General features: G+C 54.1%; 8 protein-coding genes across 8 annotated transcripts; 3 read left to right on the top strand and 5 right to left on the bottom strand.

Moving 5' to 3' along the window:
- Positions 1-568: 568 nt before the first annotated feature.
- Positions 569-5352, bottom strand: N7532_009031 (uncharacterized protein; the record flags this gene model as incomplete). Its single annotated transcript, XM_056621522.1, has 2 exons — positions 569-1015; positions 1078-5352. 2 exons carry the CDS (start codon positions 5350-5352, stop codon positions 569-571), a joined length of 4722 nt encoding a protein of 1573 aa, XP_056472328.1.
- A 463-nt stretch (positions 5353-5815) lies between these two features.
- Positions 5816-6380, top strand: N7532_009030 (uncharacterized protein; the record flags this gene model as incomplete). Its single annotated transcript, XM_056621521.1, has 2 exons — positions 5816-5832; positions 5906-6380. 2 exons carry the CDS (start codon positions 5816-5818, stop codon positions 6378-6380), a joined length of 492 nt encoding a protein of 163 aa, XP_056472327.1.
- A 1815-nt stretch (positions 6381-8195) lies between these two features.
- N7532_009029 (chitin synthase export chaperone) lies at positions 8196-9519 on the bottom strand (the record flags this gene model as incomplete). The annotated part of the gene is made up of 7 exons (XM_056621520.1): positions 8196-8407; positions 8474-8813; positions 8863-8956; positions 9034-9121; positions 9187-9292; positions 9370-9405; positions 9490-9519. The coding sequence occupies 7 exons, from the start codon at positions 9517-9519 to the stop codon at positions 8196-8198; spliced, it is 906 nt and encodes a 301-aa protein (XP_056472326.1).
- An 885-nt stretch (positions 9520-10404) lies between these two features.
- On the bottom strand, positions 10405-11736 carry N7532_009028 (dienelactone hydrolase family protein; the record flags this gene model as incomplete). The annotated part of the gene is made up of 6 exons (XM_056621519.1): positions 10405-10559; positions 10631-10742; positions 10860-11111; positions 11187-11338; positions 11423-11506; positions 11676-11736. The coding sequence occupies 6 exons, from the start codon at positions 11734-11736 to the stop codon at positions 10405-10407; spliced, it is 816 nt and encodes a 271-aa protein (XP_056472325.1).
- Positions 11737-12197: 461 nt separating this feature from the next.
- Positions 12198-13930, bottom strand: erg4 (c-24(28) sterol reductase; the record flags this gene model as incomplete). The annotated part of the gene is made up of 3 exons (XM_056621518.1): positions 12198-12209; positions 12266-12815; positions 12864-13930. 3 exons carry the CDS (start codon positions 13928-13930, stop codon positions 12198-12200), a joined length of 1629 nt encoding a protein of 542 aa, XP_056472324.1.
- Positions 13931-14094: 164 nt separating this feature from the next.
- N7532_009026 (uncharacterized protein) lies at positions 14095-14599 on the top strand (the record flags this gene model as incomplete). Its single annotated transcript, XM_056621517.1, has 3 exons — positions 14095-14273; positions 14345-14482; positions 14548-14599. 3 exons carry the CDS (start codon positions 14095-14097, stop codon positions 14597-14599), a joined length of 369 nt encoding a protein of 122 aa, XP_056472323.1.
- Positions 14600-14876: 277 nt separating this feature from the next.
- Positions 14877-17145, bottom strand: N7532_009025 (RING-type E3 ubiquitin transferase MAG2; the record flags this gene model as incomplete). The annotated part of the gene is made up of 2 exons (XM_056621516.1): positions 14877-16826; positions 16888-17145. 2 exons carry the CDS (start codon positions 17143-17145, stop codon positions 14877-14879), a joined length of 2208 nt encoding a protein of 735 aa, XP_056472322.1.
- Positions 17146-17961: 816 nt separating this feature from the next.
- N7532_009024 (mRNA-binding ubiquitin-specific protease UBP3) lies at positions 17962-20653 on the top strand (the record flags this gene model as incomplete). Its single annotated transcript, XM_056621515.1, has 2 exons — positions 17962-18525; positions 18578-20653. The coding sequence occupies 2 exons, from the start codon at positions 17962-17964 to the stop codon at positions 20651-20653; spliced, it is 2640 nt and encodes an 879-aa protein (XP_056472321.1).
- Positions 20654-21667: the final 1014 nt, after the last annotated feature.

Genomic DNA, 21667 nt, shown 5'->3' with positions numbered 1-21667 from the left:
TCTATTTTGAAATCCTCACGGCCTCATAAATCGTCACATACATCCTCGCATATCTATTATATTGGGCAAAACACAGATATTAGGGTTCGGCGTGATCACGGGAAGAGTGTGTAGCCAGGAAGCAAAAAGGTCACATGACCTACCTAGGTATGGGAGTTGGCCAAGCTTCTCCAAAACTGACACTACGTACTAGGAACCCTCGAAAAGGAAAATGAGTCGGTGGCCGAAGATAGGATGAGTCCTGAGAATGGACGGAGTGAGTCGGCATTGTTGTCTACGATGTGCCATCTAGGAACTACGAGGCTACAACAAAAGAGGAAGTAAAAAAGGTAATATCGTTAAGGGTACATATTCGGATTCAGCCGTCCTTCCAAAAAAAAACATGATCTACTCAAGACCGGGATCGGGTCACAAGCATAAGGATATCGTGGCCATCATGGGCCCATAGCAAATAAAAAAGCAAACATGTCGGGAAACCCACATCAAAAATCAAACCATATCCGACGAAGTAAGAACAAATCGAAACGAAGAAATCGCTGCACCGTCATCACGAGTAAGCGTGAATCGCTTAGTGGCACTGAACCTGGAGGTCATGAGCAGTGCGAGCGAGGGGAGCGATCAGCCGGAGGGTTTGGTCGTTGGGGTTGCGCTCAGCAATGCGCAGGTACAGGGTGTTTAGACGCTCGGAGAGAATGTTCATGATGTCGGGTAGCACCTCGCGAAGATCGGCATCCTGCAGGGTACGGGGGTTAGACAGGACCTGACAGTCGACAAAGGGGACCACAGGTGGGCTCCAATACGGACGCACGGTGTTGAGAATACGTACCCGAAGAGTGAGGTGTCGGAAGACGAGCTTCAGCCAGTTGAGACGCGCCTGCACATTGGTCGAGAGAGACGAGGTAACGGCGACACCGATGGACAGCAGGACAACTCCAGGAAGGCGCTCGAGGTACGTGGGGTTAACGCGAATGAAGTAGTTGTCAAAAAGATCGGCCTGCTGGTTAGATCGGATCCACTAAGAAGATCGAAGGTTAGCATCAGCTTGCTTCATGTATGCAGATAGGAGACGAGACTTACCTTAACCGAGGCATCCTCGAATCGGTTAACGCGCATCAATTCGGCGATCTCCGCCAACTCGGCCTGTTCGGGAGTGAGACCATCATAGTTGGCCGGACCAGCTGGGACGGAAAGACCAGCAGAGGATAGGACACGACCGGGTGCGTGAGTGGACATAGGGGCGGCACCGGGAACAGGAGCCATGGCAGCGGAAACAGCTGGGTGAGGGGATCCATACGACACCTGCGCCTGGGCGGCGTTCTGGTGTCGCTCAACAGGGCGAGCAAAGGGAACTTGTGTCGCGTTGACGTTGTTGCCCTGCTCAATCCGGTTGTTCTGGTTGGCGGCAAGAGCAGTCACAGTGTTCGAGAGGCTGCGAATCATGGTAGCCATCTCATCAAGCTTGTCCTGATCCTGAGCACGCATCGTCTCGAGGTGTCGGATCTGAGCAACGTGGTGGCGCTCCATGTCGGACTCCAGCTTTTGGTTGCGGCGAGACAATTCTCCGATCGCAGGAAGGACGACGCTGTTCATGGCCTTGGACAGCTCTGACTCGAGACGGGGAGCCAGCAGGTGCATGGTCGCGTCGGCCAGAGGCTTCAAGGAGTTTGCATCCTTGAGAGCACCATGAACAATGATGGGGAGATTCTCGCGCACCTCGTTTTTGATGGCAAAGACAACCTGGGTCGAGACGTGGGGGGCGACGAGAGTGTTAAGCTTGCGGTTGATGTCCGCAGAGATGTGCTCGATCACGACAGGAAGAATTTCTTCCTGGATGCGTTCACTGACAATGCGGCCCAAGTTCTTCTCAACGTTGTCGCTCAGGGTTCGAGAGACAAGTCGCAGGACCTCCTCCTGCTTAGCGGAAGCAGCCGCATCCCAGTCGCGTCGCTCCAGGTCGAGGCGGCGGAAGAGGCTATCGAGCTGACTGTTCATGTTTCGAGACAGACTTTCCGAGACCGAAGTCTGGATGAAGCTGAGATGCTGGTCGAGGTCGTAGGTCGACATTGGAGTGGTCGTGGGGATGGCTGAGGGGGTGGATGTGAGTGGGTTGAGGATGTTGGAAGGTAAACAAGTGAGTCTGTACTTACCTGGGTGAGTGGATTGCTGACTAGGCAGGAGCGGCTCAACCCCCGCCGTCGCAGTTGGTTCCTTTGCCTTCACCGTAGCCTCAGAAATAGCAGAGCTGGCAGAAGCAATCTTCTTCTTTTTCTTTTTGTCGCTCTTTTCGGCGCTGCCGGAGCTGGTCACGTTTTCGGTCTGGTCCCCTCCAGCCGTCTTCTTCACAGGCTTAGTCGGCGATGCGTTACGCGAAGGAACGACACCAGCAGTAGATTCCACAGCGTTGTCGGTCTTCTTCGCCGGCTGCTGCTCCTTGGTAGCTTTCGACAGAGTAGAAGCAGCATCGCCATTGACCGAGGGATCATCGGTCACGTAGCTCGGGAACGCCTGAAGGTCAGCGATATCAATCACTCCTTCCTCCAGACCATCCACCGGGCGAATCACTTTGTTATCAGAGGACCATCCCAGGTCCTCCTTCTTGACGTTCAGGCAAGTCACTCCCTGCGAGTGCATCACATACAATTCGAACAAGCCAGTGTCCTGGTCTCGCTTGTCAGAAGCCGACTTGGAGATTGGAAGGAGCTCCAAGCTTCGCAGCTGGCCCTTGGAACCGAGAGAAATCTCGCGGATTCCACTGAGGCAGGCCGTCGATTCAGGCTTGGGCAGCGTGCTCTCCTTGTCGCTTGCAGCCTTGACGAAAGCCGCCTGCGGCATTGGCGGCAGGTTGTAACGCGGCGCAGAGAGGTGAACGAAGTAGATAGAGTTGCGGGTCGGGTGACCGACGACGATGATACCAGAGGAGGGGTGGTATGCGACACTGCAAATGGCATCCGATTCGTTCTCGTGAGGGAACTTGACTTCTTCCACTGCCTTACCAAGCCCAATATCCCAGAGCTGCAAGGTGTGGTTCTGCTTAAGGCCGACCAAGACATACCGCAACGCCATGGATCGCGAGTAAGGGCGGAGCTTATCCAGGAAGAGTACCGACGTAGGCCACGACTTCTCAGCCGGAGAGCCCGTAACGAAGGTATTCAGGGGGACCCGGATCTCATTGGGCGCGGGGCCTTCAGTAGAGTTGTTCTCCAGGAAATCACGGATATCCCAGAAACGCAAACGGCCTGTCTTGTCGAGAGAGGCGATCACAGAGTCATCGTCACTGAAAGCAAAGTCCTTGCCAGCTTTGCCAGTCGAGATCTTCAGAGCACGCTCCTTGAAGAACTTCTCGGTGTTGACGGTGCGCTGAGAACCGCTGATACCATAGACAGGGTTCATCGCGGACTGGGGGGAGACGACGTAGATGTTCTTACCACGGCCAATGGCAAACAAATCAGGGTGACGAGTGCTCCGTTTAGCCCGCGTTTTCAGCTGGCCACCAGAGGTGTTCTCGTCAGAGGCCGGGAAAGGAGGGAAGATCAAGCTCTCTCGCTCCAAGGCATCCAGCTCGAACAGGTCCTTCGAGTGGCGGGAGATCAAAGCCCAGTACACTGTGCCACTGACACCAATGCCGAGAATCGCCTGCTCATCAGAGGTGCCAGATGACGAAGGAGCCGTGCACAAAGCGACGTTGAACACACGGTCCCGAGTAGACCGGAACACCTGACGATCAGTGCCATCATCCTGGCGAATGACTCGGATGCCACCGGTCTTCGCAAGAGCATACACGATATACTCAGAAGTGGCAGCGGTCAGGGAGCGATCCAGTTGATCAAACTCCTTCTTAAGACGGGCGATATCCATGATGCCATCATCGCGGAAAGTCGCAAGTTTTCCAGATTGCGGCTTAACGGTGATGGAGATAAAAGGCTTCAGGGGGAAGTTGTGAACCGAGACAATACGCTCTTCCTCCTTTTCAGCGCTGTCCTCGGCACTTTCCCAGCTATCAAGCAAAGCCTCTGCATTCTCATTGTCGCTCGCAAGAGCGGCGGTGGTGGCGGGACCCATGTCGGTGGTCTCGGGTCCAGTCACCTCGTCCGAGGTATCAGTGTCCTTTGCCTCGGCTGCGGTCTCCCGCAGGTTGCTGGCGATAGATGAGATGACCGCCTCGGTGGACTCCTCCTTGGTAGTGGGAGATACGGTTTCAGTCTTCTGGGAAAGCTTGGATTCGCCAATGCTAAGAGAGCGACCAATCTCGTCCACGAGGCGCCCAACCACACCATCAAGCGCCTGACGCTGGACAGGCTCCAGAATGGGCTCGGAGTTCTTCTTGTTAGACCGCACCGGCTGGGGGGCGGGAGCGGGGGCGGGTGCAGCTTCGGCAGCGACTTGAACAGTGGTCTTCTCTACTGCCTCAACGACAGGAGCCTCGACAACCGGAGTGTGACCACCCGAGGTCGGCTGGGGAGACTTGGCCTGAGGAGAGATAGCGGCCAGCTGCTCAAATGGGTTGGTGTAGGTGAACATGGAGCCCTTGGAAGCCGAGGGCGCGACCGTTTCCGGCTTCGCAGCCTTAGGGCTGGGCTCCAAGAACTCCCCGGCGCTCTCTTCGGTTCCGTCCTCCTCTACGTATTCTTCACCGGAGAGGTTCTGTGGGGCGGCGGGCTGGCTTGCAGCCACGAGAGCAGGTGCCTCAGCAGTGTTCGCACCGGACTGGGACCGGTTGAGCAGACGAAGGAGCATGTCCTGAGTGTTCTCACTCGGTCCTTCAGAATGAGCTGGCTCTTCTGCGTGAGGCACGGGAGGAGCAGCGTGGGCAGCAGCACCCTGACCACCAAAGAGGGAGGCGACCAGATCCGACGCGGAAATGTTTCGTCCGTGAGGAGAGGTCGTCTCCTGGATAGGAGGAGATCGATCTTGTTCGTGAACAACAGGCGAAGCCGGCTGCGGGACGGTGCCGGGGCCCTGACTGAATCGAAGCAAGTTGAGAAGACTCGCCGCACGATCCGGGTTGTTCAGGTTCTGGGGCATCTGGTGCTGAGAACCCCGATCGCCCTGAGGAGTCGACACATTGGGACTGAGGATATCAGAACCATGGTGAGGCGGAGTGTTCATAGGCGAAGGACTGTGGACTGCAGAGGAGACCGAAGGGTGGTGATAGCCATGACGCCCGGGGTGGGGGTAACTCTGGCCATCATAGGGTTGTTGCTGCTGCTGCTGGGGGTGAGGTGGGAACATGCCGGGCGGGTATGACTGCTGCGGGCGCTGCTGCTGATACTGATCCTGGCTAGGAGCATTGGGCGGCGACGGGCGAGGCCGAATGCTGGCCAGGAGAGCCTGAATATCGTTGGGAGTGGACATTTCTGCCGCTCGCCTCGGATGACAGGCGACCTCCGCACACGAAGACGAAGCTTGACTAGCTCTCGAAAGCTCTCTTTCGAGAGGGAAAGAAATCAGAGAACAATAGCAGTCGAGTAGTTGGAAAAAATTGAGAAATTGAGTCGGTTGTGGAAGAAAAGGATAGACGTGACGAATGTTGGAAAGGATTGAAGGATGGGAAGTGAAGTTGGTCAAATTGGAGAATCAAAATGCACCGGTGGCTGGTGCGTTGTGGCGAAGGCGGTGATGGCGGCAGCTGCATCATCGGTCTTTCGTCCGGCCGGATCTTCGCAGTAGCACTCGCGCAACGCTGGCCTCGATCTCCCTGTCAATCTTGAGAAAAAAAAAAAAAAAAAAGACTGATCTTGTGCTTCCCTGCGATTCTACAAATTCTTTCTTCCACGCCGGCTCGAAGCAACGAGCCGGCACCACCAATACCCCCACGATGTTCTGCCTCCGGAGGTACGTACGAGCATGCCAAACACTAACACCTCAGTCCGTGGAGTTTGAACTCACGAGTACTTGTTTACGACAGCTGGCTCCCGCTGCTCTTCATCCCGACCAACGCGTCGCCCATCTTCATCATCTCCTTCGTCGCCCTAACCTACATCATCCACCGACCATGCATTTACTGCTCCGCCCTCCTTCTCATCCTCTTCGCATCCTCCTGCCACTGGTCCGACCGATGCATCTTTGATCTCCGAAGCAATTGGTTCGCCCCGCGCTACAGCTACAGCGCGCCAACTGGCGGCACCGGCCTCTTCAACCAGTCTGGCAATGCTACCATGGAAGCACCGCTTCCCGGCGACAGCCTCACGGGCTTCGTCTTCGACACATTCAACTCGACCGCAAAGGCTCTGGCCGGCGCAGCGCTGGAAGGCGCGCAGCAGCGACTGGGGGTGGAAACGAAGCCGGATGAGTGGACGGGAGTGGGACTGGAGTGGTTGCGCGTTTTGCTCGGACGGCGGGAGTGGACGCTCCCTTGCGTGGATGTGAAGGTTCGACTGTAGATGGTCGGATCTCGAATCTATGGACGGGATGAGAAAAGTTTGTTCGGGCACGGTTCTTTACAGAGTGCCCGCTGCGAGGGGTCTGCATGTCCCGTCATGAATATTGAGTCTACTCGGATACTGAGTATACTAAGCGAGCCGTCTGCCAAGTGCTTCCGAGATTCATTCGTCTTCATGACCCTTCGATTGCAAGAAATTCGTTCAGTCCAAATGGACTCGACTTGCATTGTAAATATGATACGTTGTATTAATGACCGACTTGCTGCTACAGAATAGCGAACGTACTTTTTTCGATGGAAGCAACATCACATGACGATTTCCATTGTACTCCCAACATCTGTCCAGTAACCGTACTCGATAATCAGAAAAGTAAACAATCTCCATTCTCCCCATTTGCAAAAAAAAAAAAAAAAACCAACAATCAAACTACACAACCCATCCTTCAAAATCACACCTTCCTCTCCAGCAAAGACTCCATAACAACCCTCGCGGCTTCAGTCGCATTCCCGGGATTCGTAACACAAACCCCGAGAGAGGTCAAGAAATTATCGACAGACGGAACACAAGCCGCACAAGAGCAGATCTACATCGTCAGCTTGACCCTGACAAAGTATACCGGCCGTCTCAATCCACCATATGAAGAGTAACATACCTGCGCAAGCCCATTAACAAGACACCTCTGCAACGCCGCCGGATCACCACCCGCAATAGCGGATATAACGCAGGTAACCGTCCCCGAGAGACCGAGGCACGCGGCTAGGTTACAGGCTGGGGGCATTTGCTCGACTGTGAGGCGGTTTTGTTGGAGGACTATATCACATCGATACGTTAGAATGGGTATTAGTGTTAGATAGAATGCAGATAACACTTGAGTGGATAACACTTGATAGAATGGGTGAGGGAGACGTACGGGTTAGAGAGGCATTGCTTCTAGCAGGTATGCCTTCTTCCTCGGCTGTGCTTAGTGCTGCGAGGAGGAGGAGGGATGTTATTCTCATTTTCAGTAGGGACTGGCGTGTTATTTTTTTAAGGGAAAAATATAGAAATAAAAATAGAAATAAAAATAGCAATGTGGTATAACGAGGGGAGATTAGAAGACGGTGTATGAAGAAAGGGATTTCAATAAGAACAAGAACCTGGACAGATCCTTCGGGCTGTGCCTTATATCCACCACCAACACCAGCGGTAGCAGCAACGAGTATGCCAAGCAAGCAGAAAAGCACCGCAGGAACAAACTACACGAGAACGGGATGTCATACCCCAGCGTCCACACAGGGCGAGATTGAGGGGGCCGATTAACCGAGTTTGGGTGATGAAGGTCGTACCGAGTGACATCGCCAATTCGAATATGGACCCTCGACTTACAACTCGGGTGTGGTTGGCGCGGGGAGCAAACTTGTTATTTTCCGACAGAGTTCTGACTTGCCAGCGGAGCTGGACATCACCCGATCACAGCTTGTAATGCCACGCAGTCCTGTCTGGATGATTGGCAGTGCTACATACACATCAAACCTATGTGGTAGACAGGGGAGGGAAAGGGACAAATATAGCTATTATTGACTGAATTAGAACATGTGTACATGAGAGGTATCTGGAAAATAAAGAACAAGAAAGCTCAAAAAGGCGCCAGGTGACCGAGCGTTTTACAGATCACAATCCCTCGTGGCAGGGAAAGCAGACATGACCGCAGCGAGGCATAAGAATCGAGAGAAGGGGAAGAGGACAGTGAATCGTGAAACGTGGGGCGAGAGGGATGTGGTATCACAGCGTCGAAAGTATTCATGACGACTCGTCACCGACCGAGCCGACCAACATCTAATTGTATCCACCACCAGTCGGCAAGGGCCAGTCGTCTTCGGTGATGCTACTCCAGAAGGCCCAAATGGCCATGACGGAGAGGAGGGTGAAGAGAGTTTCGAAGAGGGTGCCGTTGATTTTGTGGTTGGAGGCTTCGCAGAGGTGGACACTGATGACGTATTGGAAGATTTGGCCGATGGCGAAGAGGAGGGCAGCGCCGGTGAGGTAGACTATTCGAGGTTAGTACGGGTATAGAAAAATGCAGACAGCGGCCAAAAGGATAATTGTGGACATACTCATTGGTCGGAATTCACCCAGCAGCCGCATGACCAGGATGGCCTCGAAAATGTAGAACAGTACCAGACAAACGAGCGGGAAGAGCTGGTACAGGACGTAGAGAGCGATGTTGCGGTTATCACCTCCGGCGCCCACACTGGATTGGAAATGACCTGTCCAGTCGAATGCGGTATCCAGAGCAATATAACCAGTCCCAATGAAGAGCACGATCGCCGATCCCGCGATAAGTCCAATTGAAGCCGGCGTCCCGTCGTCGAGTAACTGGAAACCGACGAGTGCGTTGAGAAGAAGAATCCAGCAGGTGGCGGTGATCGCCGCGAGATGAACGGCCGAGAAGCCCTATATATGATCAGCACGAGCTCAATAACCACAACCTCGAAACACCCACCTTTCTAACGGAGTCGTGAATCGGAATACCGCCCACCGTGAAAATCTCACAGATTTGAATCACGATAAAACCGAGCAGGAACAATTGCATCTCACTAGTGACATTGTCAGTCCAAATTCCGTATATACTCGCGCAATATCAATCGACGAAGCTATAGGGTGGGAAGCGTACCGACGCCCGACAGCAGCATGCTTGCGATCCGACCTCCACAACAAGGCAACTGAAATAAGGATAGAGATACCGGCGAGCAAGATCGACCCTACACCCAAATCATACGTATTAGCCGCACATCCATATCCATGCCCGTCACCACCGATCACATACCCAGATTAGCGAGGTAACGATCGCCGCTCAACTCGATTCCGTATAGCGGACATCCATCAAAGGTTCCATTGGGGCCGGCGTTGGGCGGCTGGTTATCGAGAAATAGCTGCAGAAACCAACGTTAGCAATCATATTCAATGCTTTGTAGTCAATGCGACAGTCGCGGGGGAGAAAATCACGTACATTGCAGACTGGCAATAGCGAGTCGCGACAAAAGTCCTGCGGTCTCGGTCAGTCCAGGTCCATTGTTGCCGTCTCCGCTCGGCGCGGGACGGGGAGAATCCAGGGCGCGATCGCACTCACGTGGAAATTGCCGAATTGCGTAGATCCCATGGCGAAGGAGTTTCGGCTCTACCTCCACGGGGTTGAGCTGGCTGACGCTGGCTAGCACTGCCGGTACTGCAGTGGCACTGGCGAGACAAAGAACGGGGGCTTAGACCCGGGCTGGATTGGGGACGGGGATCAGAAGAGTCCCCTGACCCGCGATGCTGGGAGCGAGCGATTCGGAGGAGGTGAAGGGCGACGCTCGGGATGTGCGAGGCGTGATGTGCGAGGCGTGAGAGGAGCGAGCGTCGTGGTAAGAGGGGAAGTGAGGTGAAGGCAGCAGAGTGCGGTCGGGACTGGAGTGTGCTCGATCAGGGAATGGCCGACGCTAGCGCTTAGCCTGGGCCTCAACTGAAAATTGGCGCGGTGGGCACAGCACTAGAATTACACATGACCGACTAGAAAGGTACTGGAAAATGGACCTGAGCACTGCCCACAGTATTAGGGACAGGTCAAGGAGGTCTGGGATCCACGGTTGGCTCTGGGGCAACGGTGTGCATAACCTTGGATCGGCCTCGGAGGCCTAAGAATAGATCTCCACGCTGCACCTTCACGACAGTATGCAGTAAGTGTGAGAATACTGCACAGACGGCACTCCGCAGTGATCAGCCAAGCACACGATGCTCCAGACCTCCCCTTGCCGAACGATCTGGTCGACCCGGCGACCCGGACTCGATCGACGGATCATCTCTACTCGGTCAATCTACTACTACTACCTACCCTAGAGTACTGGGTAGTCATAATGTGTACAAACATGGCCTTGAAACACGATCTGGCTCCTTTACAATGTCGGTACCAACATCAATTCGTAGGAATCACTCCCCTCTTTCCCTCATTAGGTTCGGCTAGACCACTAGCTCTTCCTAGGAGGTAGCCACGCCGATCGGGGCCATATCAACAAACATCCTCAACCACCACCTCCTTACCGTCATGCTCACCCAAATCGAGCTTAAGCGTGCGCCCAAAGAGCTCCATCATCATCTCGAAGCAGGACTTGGTAATCGCAGGGTCGTACCGGCCCTTGCTGAGCTCATCGCGGATGAACGCGTCTGCCTTCGTCAGCCAATTCCACACTCAAAGGCTGCTGTACGGCCTGGTAGGGATCAAGTTCAAAACTCACGCTGGGCCCAGGCAACTTCGTAGAAACTGAACAGAACGCCCTGATCATGCAGGGTCTTGCGAATCAGATCCCGGCCTTCGGGTGGGACGTGGGTGTCGTTTTTGCCGAATATCTGAATTGGTTTTGGTGTTAGCCACTCTTTCCTCAACATGAATATATCTCCCGCCCAGGGAAGAGAAGCGCCCCTCCCCCCCCCCCCAAAAGAAAAGAAAAAAATAGGAATGCTCACCATCAACAACTCCCCCTTGATATCCCCCGCCCTAGCCAAACTATCATCATTCTTACCCCGGGCTAGGGTCTTGCTGTGGATATCCGTCGCAAAGTAACACACAGCCGCCTTAACCCGACTATCCAGCGCACACCGATACGCCAGATGACCGCCCAGACACATGCCCGTCGCGCCCACGCGGCCATTGCACGTCGGAAGTGAGAGAAGGTAATCCACGGAGAGGCTGGCGTCTTCGTCGTAGGCGTTTAGGGCCTAGTCACGTTAGCAATGCACTCACCACGCCCAAGGGTACAAATGTAGAAGTAAGGCAGAAATCTGGGGGCCTACCTTCCTAATCTTCCACGCATTCCCCTTATCCGTGTCCTCGGCGTTGTACTGCAGAGCCTCGGGTCCGGTGAATTCGTGGTAGCTAGAGGGTGCAGCGCAGATATATCCCTGACCGGCAATTTGTCTGGCGAAACGTGCCACGGGGCCGGTGACTGGATCGTTCTATTAGAAATCCATGCCAATACGTATCCGCATCGCATCTGAAATTCGGCGATATAAATACGGTGAAGACGCACCTTGGTAAATCTCGCTGAAAACCACCACACCGGGGAACCGGGCTTTCGGATACCCGGGAATATTGGGATGGAAGATGTAGATTCCTATCATCCCAAACTGTTAGCCCATTACTCAATTACTTTTCTGTCTCATCCCAGCATCAATGCAGGAATTGACGCGACACGAGGTAATATCGAGTCCACGGCAGCTGTTGGCGGGTATGACGTTGACTGCACAGCGGCGGAGCACCAAGGACTCGAGAGAAGGACGTACGCATGGAACCCTGGCCATCGGCCGAGGTAGGAACGTCGACGTGGGATTCTGAGACGAGCATTGTTGATCTCTGCAATCAATCTGAACCTGTCAGTGAATTTGAGTGAAGCTTGCGGTTTGGAGCTGTGGGCAAAGCATTATCGATAACGCGCGGGGTGTCATGTGGCCGCTGACAAAGTGCGGGCCACAAGTACATACGACTGTACATAGGACTACACACGACTAAGGAAAATTGAATGAACAAGTTTATTGTATTGAACATCAAATCGAAAAGCCCGAGGAATCCAGAGAATAATGTACATGGAACTGAATTGAACGGTCGCTGCGAGGTCAACCAATCTGCTTGTCCTAAACAGAGGAGTCTCGAAACAACGGAACCAGCATTAAAAGAAAATATCTCGAAGTCATGCCAAGAAGTTCCAACAGTGTCGTAGCAATTTTGGTGGGCCGAGCAACGAGCACAGCCGCCTGAGCCGCTATATATGAAAAGAAAGTCGAGGGAAGACCCAATTAGTGTCGTCATTAGAAGACGTACTGCAAAGAATTCATTAGTAACGATATTTCCATTATTCGAACTCTGGGACACTCACGGGAATGAACAGGTAAGGAACCTGACGCTCATACTCAGCCCAGGTCTCACCGTACTTAACACGGCAGCGCTGGATATCACGCAGTGCACGATGGGAGATCATGCACGCAAAGAAGAGCGGGTAGAACCAGGGGAACGGACTGGAGAAGCCGGTGATAAGGCCCCAGTTCAAGGCGAAGAACAGGTCGCAGGTGTAGTGGATCTTGCGGGCCTTGCCGTACCAGCCGTCGACAAGGATCTTGGAGCCGTCGGCGGTCGACAGGGTCTTGGGGTTCTCGACAGTTTGCCAGGGGAGTTGGGGGAAGGTGTTGCGGGCGACCATGGTACCGCGCTCTTGCTGGCGGAAGCGGTTCTTCTGGCTGTTGGTTGTGTCCCAGACCCAATACACAAACAGGTAGGCGATGTACAGGAAGGCGAGGAAGTAGCGGTTCCAGTGGTACTCGGAGGGGTCGTGGTTGGCGAGGTAGATAGTGCAGTGGCAGTAGCTCAAGGGGACGCCGGCCAGGTTCCAGAAGATGAGCATGAAGCCCCATTTTTCGTAGTACATGTCCCTGGTGATGTTAGTGGATGTTCTTGAGTGGTAAAGAACGAAGACTTACCAGGTGGAAACGATGCACTCCTCTCCCTTAGAGCAAGCATTGGCGTAGAGATAGTGCGCCATAATGAGGAACATCACCTCACCAGACACATAGCCGTAGATCTCCCACTGGCGGGCGGCGGCACCCATGGAAAGGAACAGCAAGATGTACCAGGGCAGACGGACCTCGAAGAACATCTTGAAATCCAGGATACCGAACATACGGGGGTTCAGCTCAGCGCCCATGAAGAAGTCATAGATCGGGGAGCCAGTCATACGGTGCTGGGCACCACGCGCCAGAGCAGAGAAGTACGCAACAAACGAGACGAGGAAACCCGAGAGAATCGCGACACTGAGCAGAGGACCGAACTCATCAATAATGGTGTACAACTTAAAGAGACCAGTGAAGTGCAGAACCAGCACCAGGACAATGCTAGTGTAGAAGGACCACACAGCAGAGCAGTAGTAGGGCAACTGCTTGTTCCCGGAGTGCGGCAGGGGACGTCCGGAGACCGACACACCAGGGAGCAGCACGTAGCAAGCGCCCTCGAAGATGAAGAAAACCCAATAAATAGTCCACGCCTTCAGCGAGGGGAACGCGCCAGTGTAAACCAGATGACCCATATGGGCCGTGAACTCAGCAAAACTCTGCCCCTCCGCGGGAACAGGGAACTTGCCATCATAATAAGTCGCGCCAATCCACATGTAGTACATGAGCATCGGGAAACCAATCATCATAGCCAGGACACCCGCGGAACCGCCGAACTCGTAGTGGCCGCTGTAATCGATCTTGGGGTCAAGACCCTCCTCCCAGCCGTCGACAATGCGCGACTTTGACTTGGATCCGGCTTTGGCCTTGGACTTTGTAGGCGTCGCCGTCTTGGCCTTGCCATTGGTGGCTTCCTTCACGAGGCTCTTCTCGTCCTCCTCATCCTCGGACTTGACCTTGGCGGAAGTGCGACGGCGGGTGACAGACCGCGACCTGCTGGGGGCAGGGGAGTCGGACGCATCATTTTCGCTGCCGTCGAAGGCAGAGCTCTTGCGCGAGACGCGACGGCCGGGGGTTTCGATGTAGCCGGGGCGGTCCATTTTCCTAATTGCAGTAAAAGAGAATGAGCGACTGCCAACAAGACAGAAAAGAAGCAATGGCATCGACGGGGGTATATAACATCCGCGTACCAAGGTGGATCGCACCGCGAAGCCAATGGGAGACTTACTTGGGGGTTTTCCCCGTTTGAGAGCGTGTCAGAGTCATGATTGCCTACTCGGACGTCCGAGATCCGACGGGAAATGGGGAGGGAGAACGGTGGGAGAGAAGGAGGAAGGAGAAAAACGGGACTGTTTACATGTTGCCAGCAAAGCGGCGTGGATACGGCAAAATTACCCCCGATTACCTGCAGATTACGCCCGGCTCGCGCCTCTTCCGCCCTGCGTGGGCCTGTTTGCTTCCCCCCACAATTTCGCTTCTCGACTTGCCGGATTGCACTGACAATACATAATTAGCAGGGTGCCACTGTCAGGTGTGGTGACAGCCGCGTCCGTGGTTCTGCCTCCCCGTCGCGCTGCTGAATGCTCCGACGTCCGGCCCCTGCGGCTTCTCCCTGCAGCGGCGATCGCTGCGCCAAGCTTGCCGTTCCCTGCGTAAGCACTTATAATGATCGCAGGTTCAGCACGTCCTATTGTAGGATGCTACTTAGTTCTAATAGGTATACATATTACGAGCTATATCGTGATGTCGAACAGGGTGCTTTATTCTGATTTCTATGTTTATTTTGAATTCAGATAATCAACATCATATGAAAATGTTGGGACTGGAATGTGGGCCCGCGAGATGCAAAGGAGATCACTCCGAACAAAATCCTCGGATTACCCGAATGTACTATGCGACGAGGCAAAGAGGTGGTAAAAGAGAACAGAAGTGACAGTATGACATGCCCATTATCAAAATTGCACACTTCTCTCTACACCGGATGGACACAATTAGTGTTGTAAAACCGGAATACATCTGTATGTAGACAGATCACGGGTCGCTGGCTCATGCGCCGCGATGGCTGTTGGTAGACATCAACGTAATCTTGCCCTTCTTCTTCTTCTTTCCGCCCTTAGCAGCGGCTGACGGACCCGAAGACTGACTCTCGGCCGCCGATTGGGCAATTGCTTCGGATTCTTGATGCGCGAAGAGCTCGTCCTCCCAACCCTGCAACCACCCGTCGTGGGGCCGCTGGACTTCCAGAACGGGGGACGTCGATGGGATCGCCGTGGTACCCCACACGGTACGGGCGCCAGGCGGACTCGTCGAAGGGGAAGCTAAGGCGCCAAATTGTGAAGACGCGCGTGGCGGGGACGCAGAAGAGGTGTCCGCGTCGAACAAAGGCGGGTCAGTAGCAGTACTGGACAACGGCTGAAAGTCCTGCGCAGAGAATGGCGCTTCGCTGGTAATGTCACTGATACTGGGTCGCTTGCGCCTAGCAGCGGCCCATCTTTTATCGTCTTCTTCCTTCTCTGCACGGATGCGGTCCTTCTCTTCTCGAGCCTCTTTATCCCGATTGCGTTTCCGCCTCCTGTCGGTCTCGGTGCGGAAGCGCGCGAGGACCTCGGGAACGACCACGTCTCTCCAGTCGCACTCGAGGAAGTTCACTTCACACCCATAAGGTAGATGACCCAGATACTTGACGCGCTTGCGGAGGTCATCGTCCACCATATGCCCAGTCGATATATGCTCTACGCGTGGCAGGATGGTCGCAGGAAATTGAGCATATTCACCAAAGGCTGCCTTCAAGATCCGGATGTCGAGAGGTGACAGGTAGAACTGGGGCAGAGCCTGATAGAAGTAGTAGGGCTGGTCAGACGGAGGAGTATTTTGTGGCTCCTTGCCCCGACCCCTTGACCGTGACTGTGACTTGTTGTCAGATTCTAGTTGTACTTTGTCCATGGCTTCTGACAATTGCTCGGATTCGGCCGATGTAATTAGTGTGGATGTGGATTCCGTGGCCGGATGTGTTAGGTCCGTGCTGGAACCAGGCCCCGATTCCTCGGAAGAGCCACCAGCAGAAAGAGGCGCATGCTCAACGGCTTCAGGTTCCACAGCAGGCTCCTTTGTGGACTTGGAGCTCGTCTTTTGCCATGTGAGATCGGGCGGGTTACCGATCCCCTTCAGCTTCTCTTTGGATTCTGAAATTGCCCGAACGGCCTTTCGAGACCATGTATTCTCATCGCCGAAAAGAAGCTCATCCTCGACCTCTTGCCGGCGGATATCTTCGATCTCAGCATCAAATTGAGCAGTCATGTAGTCCTCCCCGCCTTTCATGATGCGAGAATAATCTGCAACTTCCGCCACATGATACCATGGGATGTCTTCTCCCGGCGCAATGGTTTCACCCCCATCGCGAGGAAGCGCAAGAGTGCTGCCAGGCTCTCGCTTGACCAGTCTCAGGACCACATCTCCACCTTCCACCGGGAGGTCGCCCTCCTGACCGCGGAACCATCTCACGGGCCGAGTCTCCGAAGCGTAAACCGAGTCCCAGCAGATGGGACATTTCTTCCACCGAGGCTTTCTTTCGGGGCCCAAATTGTCCCGATGTTCACCATCGGATGAATGCATGTACCGAATAAGACAAGGAAGACAGAAGATGTGACCGCATCGTGCCATCCGGGGCGCAACTGGCGTCGATAAGCAGATGGGACAGCTGGCATCCTGAGTTTGAGCGGAGACTAGGACTTGAAGAACAGAGGCCCAGTCTAGATGTACGTCGGCATTGGCGGCCTGAGCATGGTAGTTGCGATCCGGTGAAACAATGAAACGGTAGTTGGCATGGACATAGCGCGCTTTGTCCACGGCATGGTACCCAGATCCTGCACCATACGATGTATAACGCCGAATATTGCGGGGTGGTGGTTGGTATTGAGGTCGAGGTGGGAGGGAAAAGTTCATCAGATGGGTAATGGACGTCTGTCCCTTGCGGCTACTTGTAGATTTCATGACGGCCTGAACGAGGGGTAATGCGTCAGCACGACGAGGCCTAGCCAAGTCCAGGCGAAATACTCACTGATTCGCTGTACTCGTCATCATCCAAGGCCCGAGGTTTCTTTTGTCGCTTATGCTGATTCTTTTTGCTTTGATTGTTCCGCGGAGATGCTGATCCCCTCGAGGATAGACCTGCACCAAAGCTCCCCGGACCACCTGGCCGTCGCTGAGAGCCACTATCGGACGAAGCAGAAGGATGAAACGTCGCAGAACTGCCCGAGGTGTTCGAGATATTTACTGCTTTGGAAGGCGTCGGGGACTGTCCAGCATTTGACGACATTTCCAAGGTGATTCACGGAATGGTTTGACCGAAAACCGAGGTAAGAACCTCGCGACAAAGCGAGTGACAATAAAACGACAAAAGCCCGCTTGATCAAAGTCCAAAAAGGCTCCCTAGAGAGGTCAGTGATAGACGCAACGCACTGATAATGTGGGCGGTCAACCGGCAAGGAAGGAGAGGATGGAGTCCATCCAGCGCAGCCCAGATCAGTCTGAGGAAGCCCAAGACAGGTAGGAATAGATCAAGCCTCGAGAGGCCATCTAAAGGTAGACAAAGCGACCCGGAATGGCACGCTGAGCCCTTCGACGGGCGTCGAGGAGGGGCGGCGGGAATGACATCGCCGGCACGTGCCCACTGACTCAGCAGCAGTGACTCAGCACGCTTTTGGGAAGGCCTGCACTTCAGCTTCTCGGACGCAGTGAATGAGGGACCGCTACTTGCTTCCTCCCCCTTCCCTATTCCATTCACCCTCCTTCACCTTGTTCGACCGGCGTTCAAGCGTGCATCACATTCACTCTGGTTTCCTGTGATATACTGGTAAGCGAATACACCACCCTCCACCTTTTTTTTCCCCAGCGGCGCATTGTGCCAACACTTAAATTCCCAGCTCCCGCCATTCGCACTCTCTCGACCTAGATATATTCCCCATACACCTGTCTCGACTCTCGTTCCTCGAACCCCCAGAAGAGGCAATAATGGCTGCATAAACGCGCCCGGACTCGAGTACTGGAACATCTTGATTTCCAAAAGCGCATGGTTGCCATCCAGGCAACGCGTGGCTGAACAAAGGCGAATACCTTCTCGAGCTAAATCAGGATGAACCATCACATGGCCCAGTTGCCCCACGGGCAGCCACCAATGCCGCAGTCGCGCCGGCGACAGGACTTTCCCTTCAACCATGGCCATCCCAACATGAACTCTCCGCCGTACATGGGTTATCCCCCACACATGAATGGCATAAACGGTATGAACGCCATGGGCGGTATGGGCGGCATGAACGGCATGGGCATGAATGGCATGAACGGCCACATGCCTCCTACATATTCTCAGCAGTTTCAGCCTTGGTACCCGCCTTATGGCCAAATGCAATACCCTCCCCGACCCTATCAACCACAACCACCTTACGGGCCCATGATTGTGTCCTCCTATCCACCTTCACAGCCGATTATGGCGCCCAACCACATGCCACCTCACTCGATGCCGATGCAGCCGCGGGCCGCGACACCCTTGCAGCCAGTAATGTCTCCTTCGGTCCATGCCAATCCTCTTCCCGCCGAGCTCCAGGACCTCTCGGGCCCTAGCCCTCTTAATAACATCCCCGCCGCGCCTCCTTCTCCAATCCACAAGGAACCCGAGGCCCCCCCTCCATTTGTTCCACCGGTATGTTATTCCCTGGTTTTAAATTCTGTGGACATAGTCTAACAATATATAGCTTCCTTGGCTTTCCGTCCCTGAGCAGCCATTTCCGCCTCGGCGCCAGACCAAACGCCGACCCACTCGCCAGCTGTCGTCGGATGTCGAGTTTCCGCTGAAGGATGGCCAATGGTTCATTGGAGAAAAGCCCGCTGAGGAGAAGAAGGCAAAGCCTGAGGATTCGACTGCTAATATCACTTCTGGATCTCAAACCCCCACCATCTCTGCCCCTCAGCCGGCTGCAGACCCGACTACGAACTCACCTTCGCCGAAACCAACGGCTTTTTCACCTACCATCAACAAGGGTCAGACTGAACAAAAGAGCACAAAGCCTGCGATTCCCGTGGTTCCGGTTGTCCCTAATGTTCCAGGAACCCCTCGCCGCCAAGCGAACAAGGATACTAGCACCTCCAGTGTCGGCTCTGAAACCCCCAAATCGAGTGCTGCGGGCACAACAGACACCGAGCAAACCTCCTCCCCCTCTACCGAAACCTCGACCAAGGCAGCCTCACCTGCTCGTGCTCCCCCGAAATCCTGGGCAGACCTGGTGCGCTCTAAAGCCGCCGCAGCCGCAGCCGCAGCTGCTGGTCGCCCTACCAGTGCCCCCGTCGCCGCCGAGTCCGGCGCACCCCTTGTTCAGAAGAGCGAGTCCCTTGGAGATGTCTTGGGCAGCCTCGGTGAAGACGTCTCTCAATACAGTGATAAGATCGGCTTCCTCGAGCCTCGAGGACTAGTCAACACTGGAAACATGTGCTACATGAACTCTGTCCTACAAATCCTCGTCTCTTGTGTCCCATTCTACCAATTCCTCGATTATGTTGGTCGTCGCGCTGTCCACAGCTTCCAGAGCGATGTGCCCCTGATCGACTCACTGATCATGTTCATGAGGGAGTTCCGGGTAATTGACGCTGCGACTTCGGAGGACCAGCTGCGACTCCGCCTCAAGCCAACTGAGCTCGAGCAATATGGCGAGTCCTTTGTCCCCGAGTTTGTGTACGAGATGATTCGCCAGCTGCCGCGATTCAGGGACATGCGCCGAGGGCACCAGCAAGATGCGCAGGAGTTCCTCGGCTTCCTGCTCGAGGAACTACACGAAGAATGTGACCGTGCTGCGAAGCACACCTCGAAGAACGCAGCCTCTGAAGAATCCACCGATGGCTCCGCTGATGGATGGCTGGAAGTCGGTGCTAAACAGAAGTCGGCAGTGACCCAGTCATCCGGCGCTGTCGCCACCGAGTCGCCCGTCACCAGAATCTTCGGAGGCAAGTTGCGCTCTGAGTTCAAGGTACCAGGCAATAAGACTTCTGTCACCATGGAACCCTATCAGCCTCTGCAGCTCGACATCGGCGCACCCGATGTTCATAACATTATCGACGCACTTCGTGGCCTGACCAAGCCTGAGAGCATTCAAGGCGACTTCAATTCCTCCCGCGGTCCGAATGTCACTGCAACCAAGCAGATGTTCATTGAGACCCTTCCACCCGTCCTCATCCTTCACCTTAAACGCTTCCAGTATGATAGTCTTACAGGCGCTACGCAAAAGATCTGGAAGAAGGTGGGATATCCCCTCGATCTGGAGATCCCCCGCGAGGTCTTCCCCGCACACCGCCGCAACGCCATGAATGCCCAAGGCGGTCTCCCTAAGTATCGCCTTATGGGAGTAATCTATCACCACGGAAAGAACGCCAGTGGTGGTCACTACACGGTTGATGTCCGCCGCCAGGATGGCCGCGAGTGGATCCGCATGGACGATACGGTCCTCCGCCGCGTGCGCAGTGAAGACGTTGCCGAAGCCGGGGGTGAAGAAGACCCCAAGGTCCTTGCTGCTGCTCTTGAGCAGCACAACAAGCAAGACAAGAATGCCCGCGCAAACATCTTCGAGAACATCGACCAGGATGAGATGGACTCGATGGATAGCGACAAGGGCTGGAGCCAGGTCAATGGCCACGGCTCCACCAACGGACATACCAAGAAGTCCGTCAACGGAGCGGCACCTTCGTCGGGTCCTTCGTCTGGGGTTCGCACTCCCCTGGGACGATATGGCTCCCGCGACAACAAGGTCGCATACCTCCTTTTCTACCAGCGCATGGCATGAACCAGCGCGGTCGTCGGCAGAAGAAAAGAAAACTAAAAACACATAAAAAAAGAGTAAGCATGACATATTTTCACAAATACCCAGGTTCAACCAATGAGAAACGCATTTCCATCAAATTTCTTTTCCTTCCGAGCATCATACCCGTTCCAATACTGGCGCCTTCTCGTAGGTGTATCAGCCGATTCTGTACATCTCTGCCTACCTCTCTCAGCCTCACCTCAACCTCTTGCATCTATCCGTTGTAGATAGCAAATTCGGCTTAAAGTCCACACCATAACGAATACATCACTACAAATCACTGAAATGCACCCAGCTCACAACTGAGACTTGAAAGGTGCGGATACGAGCGCATTAGCGAAAAGGGTTGGGGAACCCAAATTCGCTATATGTACCTCTTTCCATCTTACGAGCACTTTGGACTGCAAATACAGAGCGAAAGTGAGATTATTCCGAACCTGCATCATATCACACGAACCTTACAACCTTATATGGTCCAAGTGTCTCCACCGCTTTTTCAACATGTCCGTGTTTCTCAACATCCACCTCCATCTGTGTCAATGAGACATCATCAACGAATCCACTTTTTTGTTTCGGGCTGTATTAGGAATGTCGAATAGCGGTTGATACCCCATTTTTCCTTGACAGCTGCACCTTATTTGCGGTGCTAATTCTACTTCCACCTTCAATCATGAGAGGGTTGGAGAGCATACATACATCTTTGATCTCAATCGGGGTTCATTACACTCCACATGCCGGCGCTGGAGTGTGTGTCCTTTTGCTTGATCTCGGGATCATTTTCCTTTCCTAAATGTATTTTGTCGCGACGAGGGAATCTGACGATGTCATGAATTTCCTGATTTTTACCCCCCTGCATGATGACAGCTGTGGCGGTGGGCATGTATCTAGTTTTGACTCCTGGCTGTGGGATTGATGATTTTCCTACCGTTGCAACTCTGAATGTCCCTATTGTATGTGTGTAAGGGCGAGTGGTGGTTGCTGTGATTTTGCTAGATG

This window comes from Penicillium argentinense, assembly GCF_028826775.1.
Source record: "Penicillium argentinense strain IBT 30761 chromosome Unknown utg000009l_segment0_segment0, whole genome shotgun sequence".
Taxonomy (NCBI): Eukaryota; Fungi; Ascomycota; class Eurotiomycetes; order Eurotiales; family Aspergillaceae; genus Penicillium; species Penicillium argentinense.
This window is presented reverse-complemented; position numbering and strand designations above follow the sequence as displayed.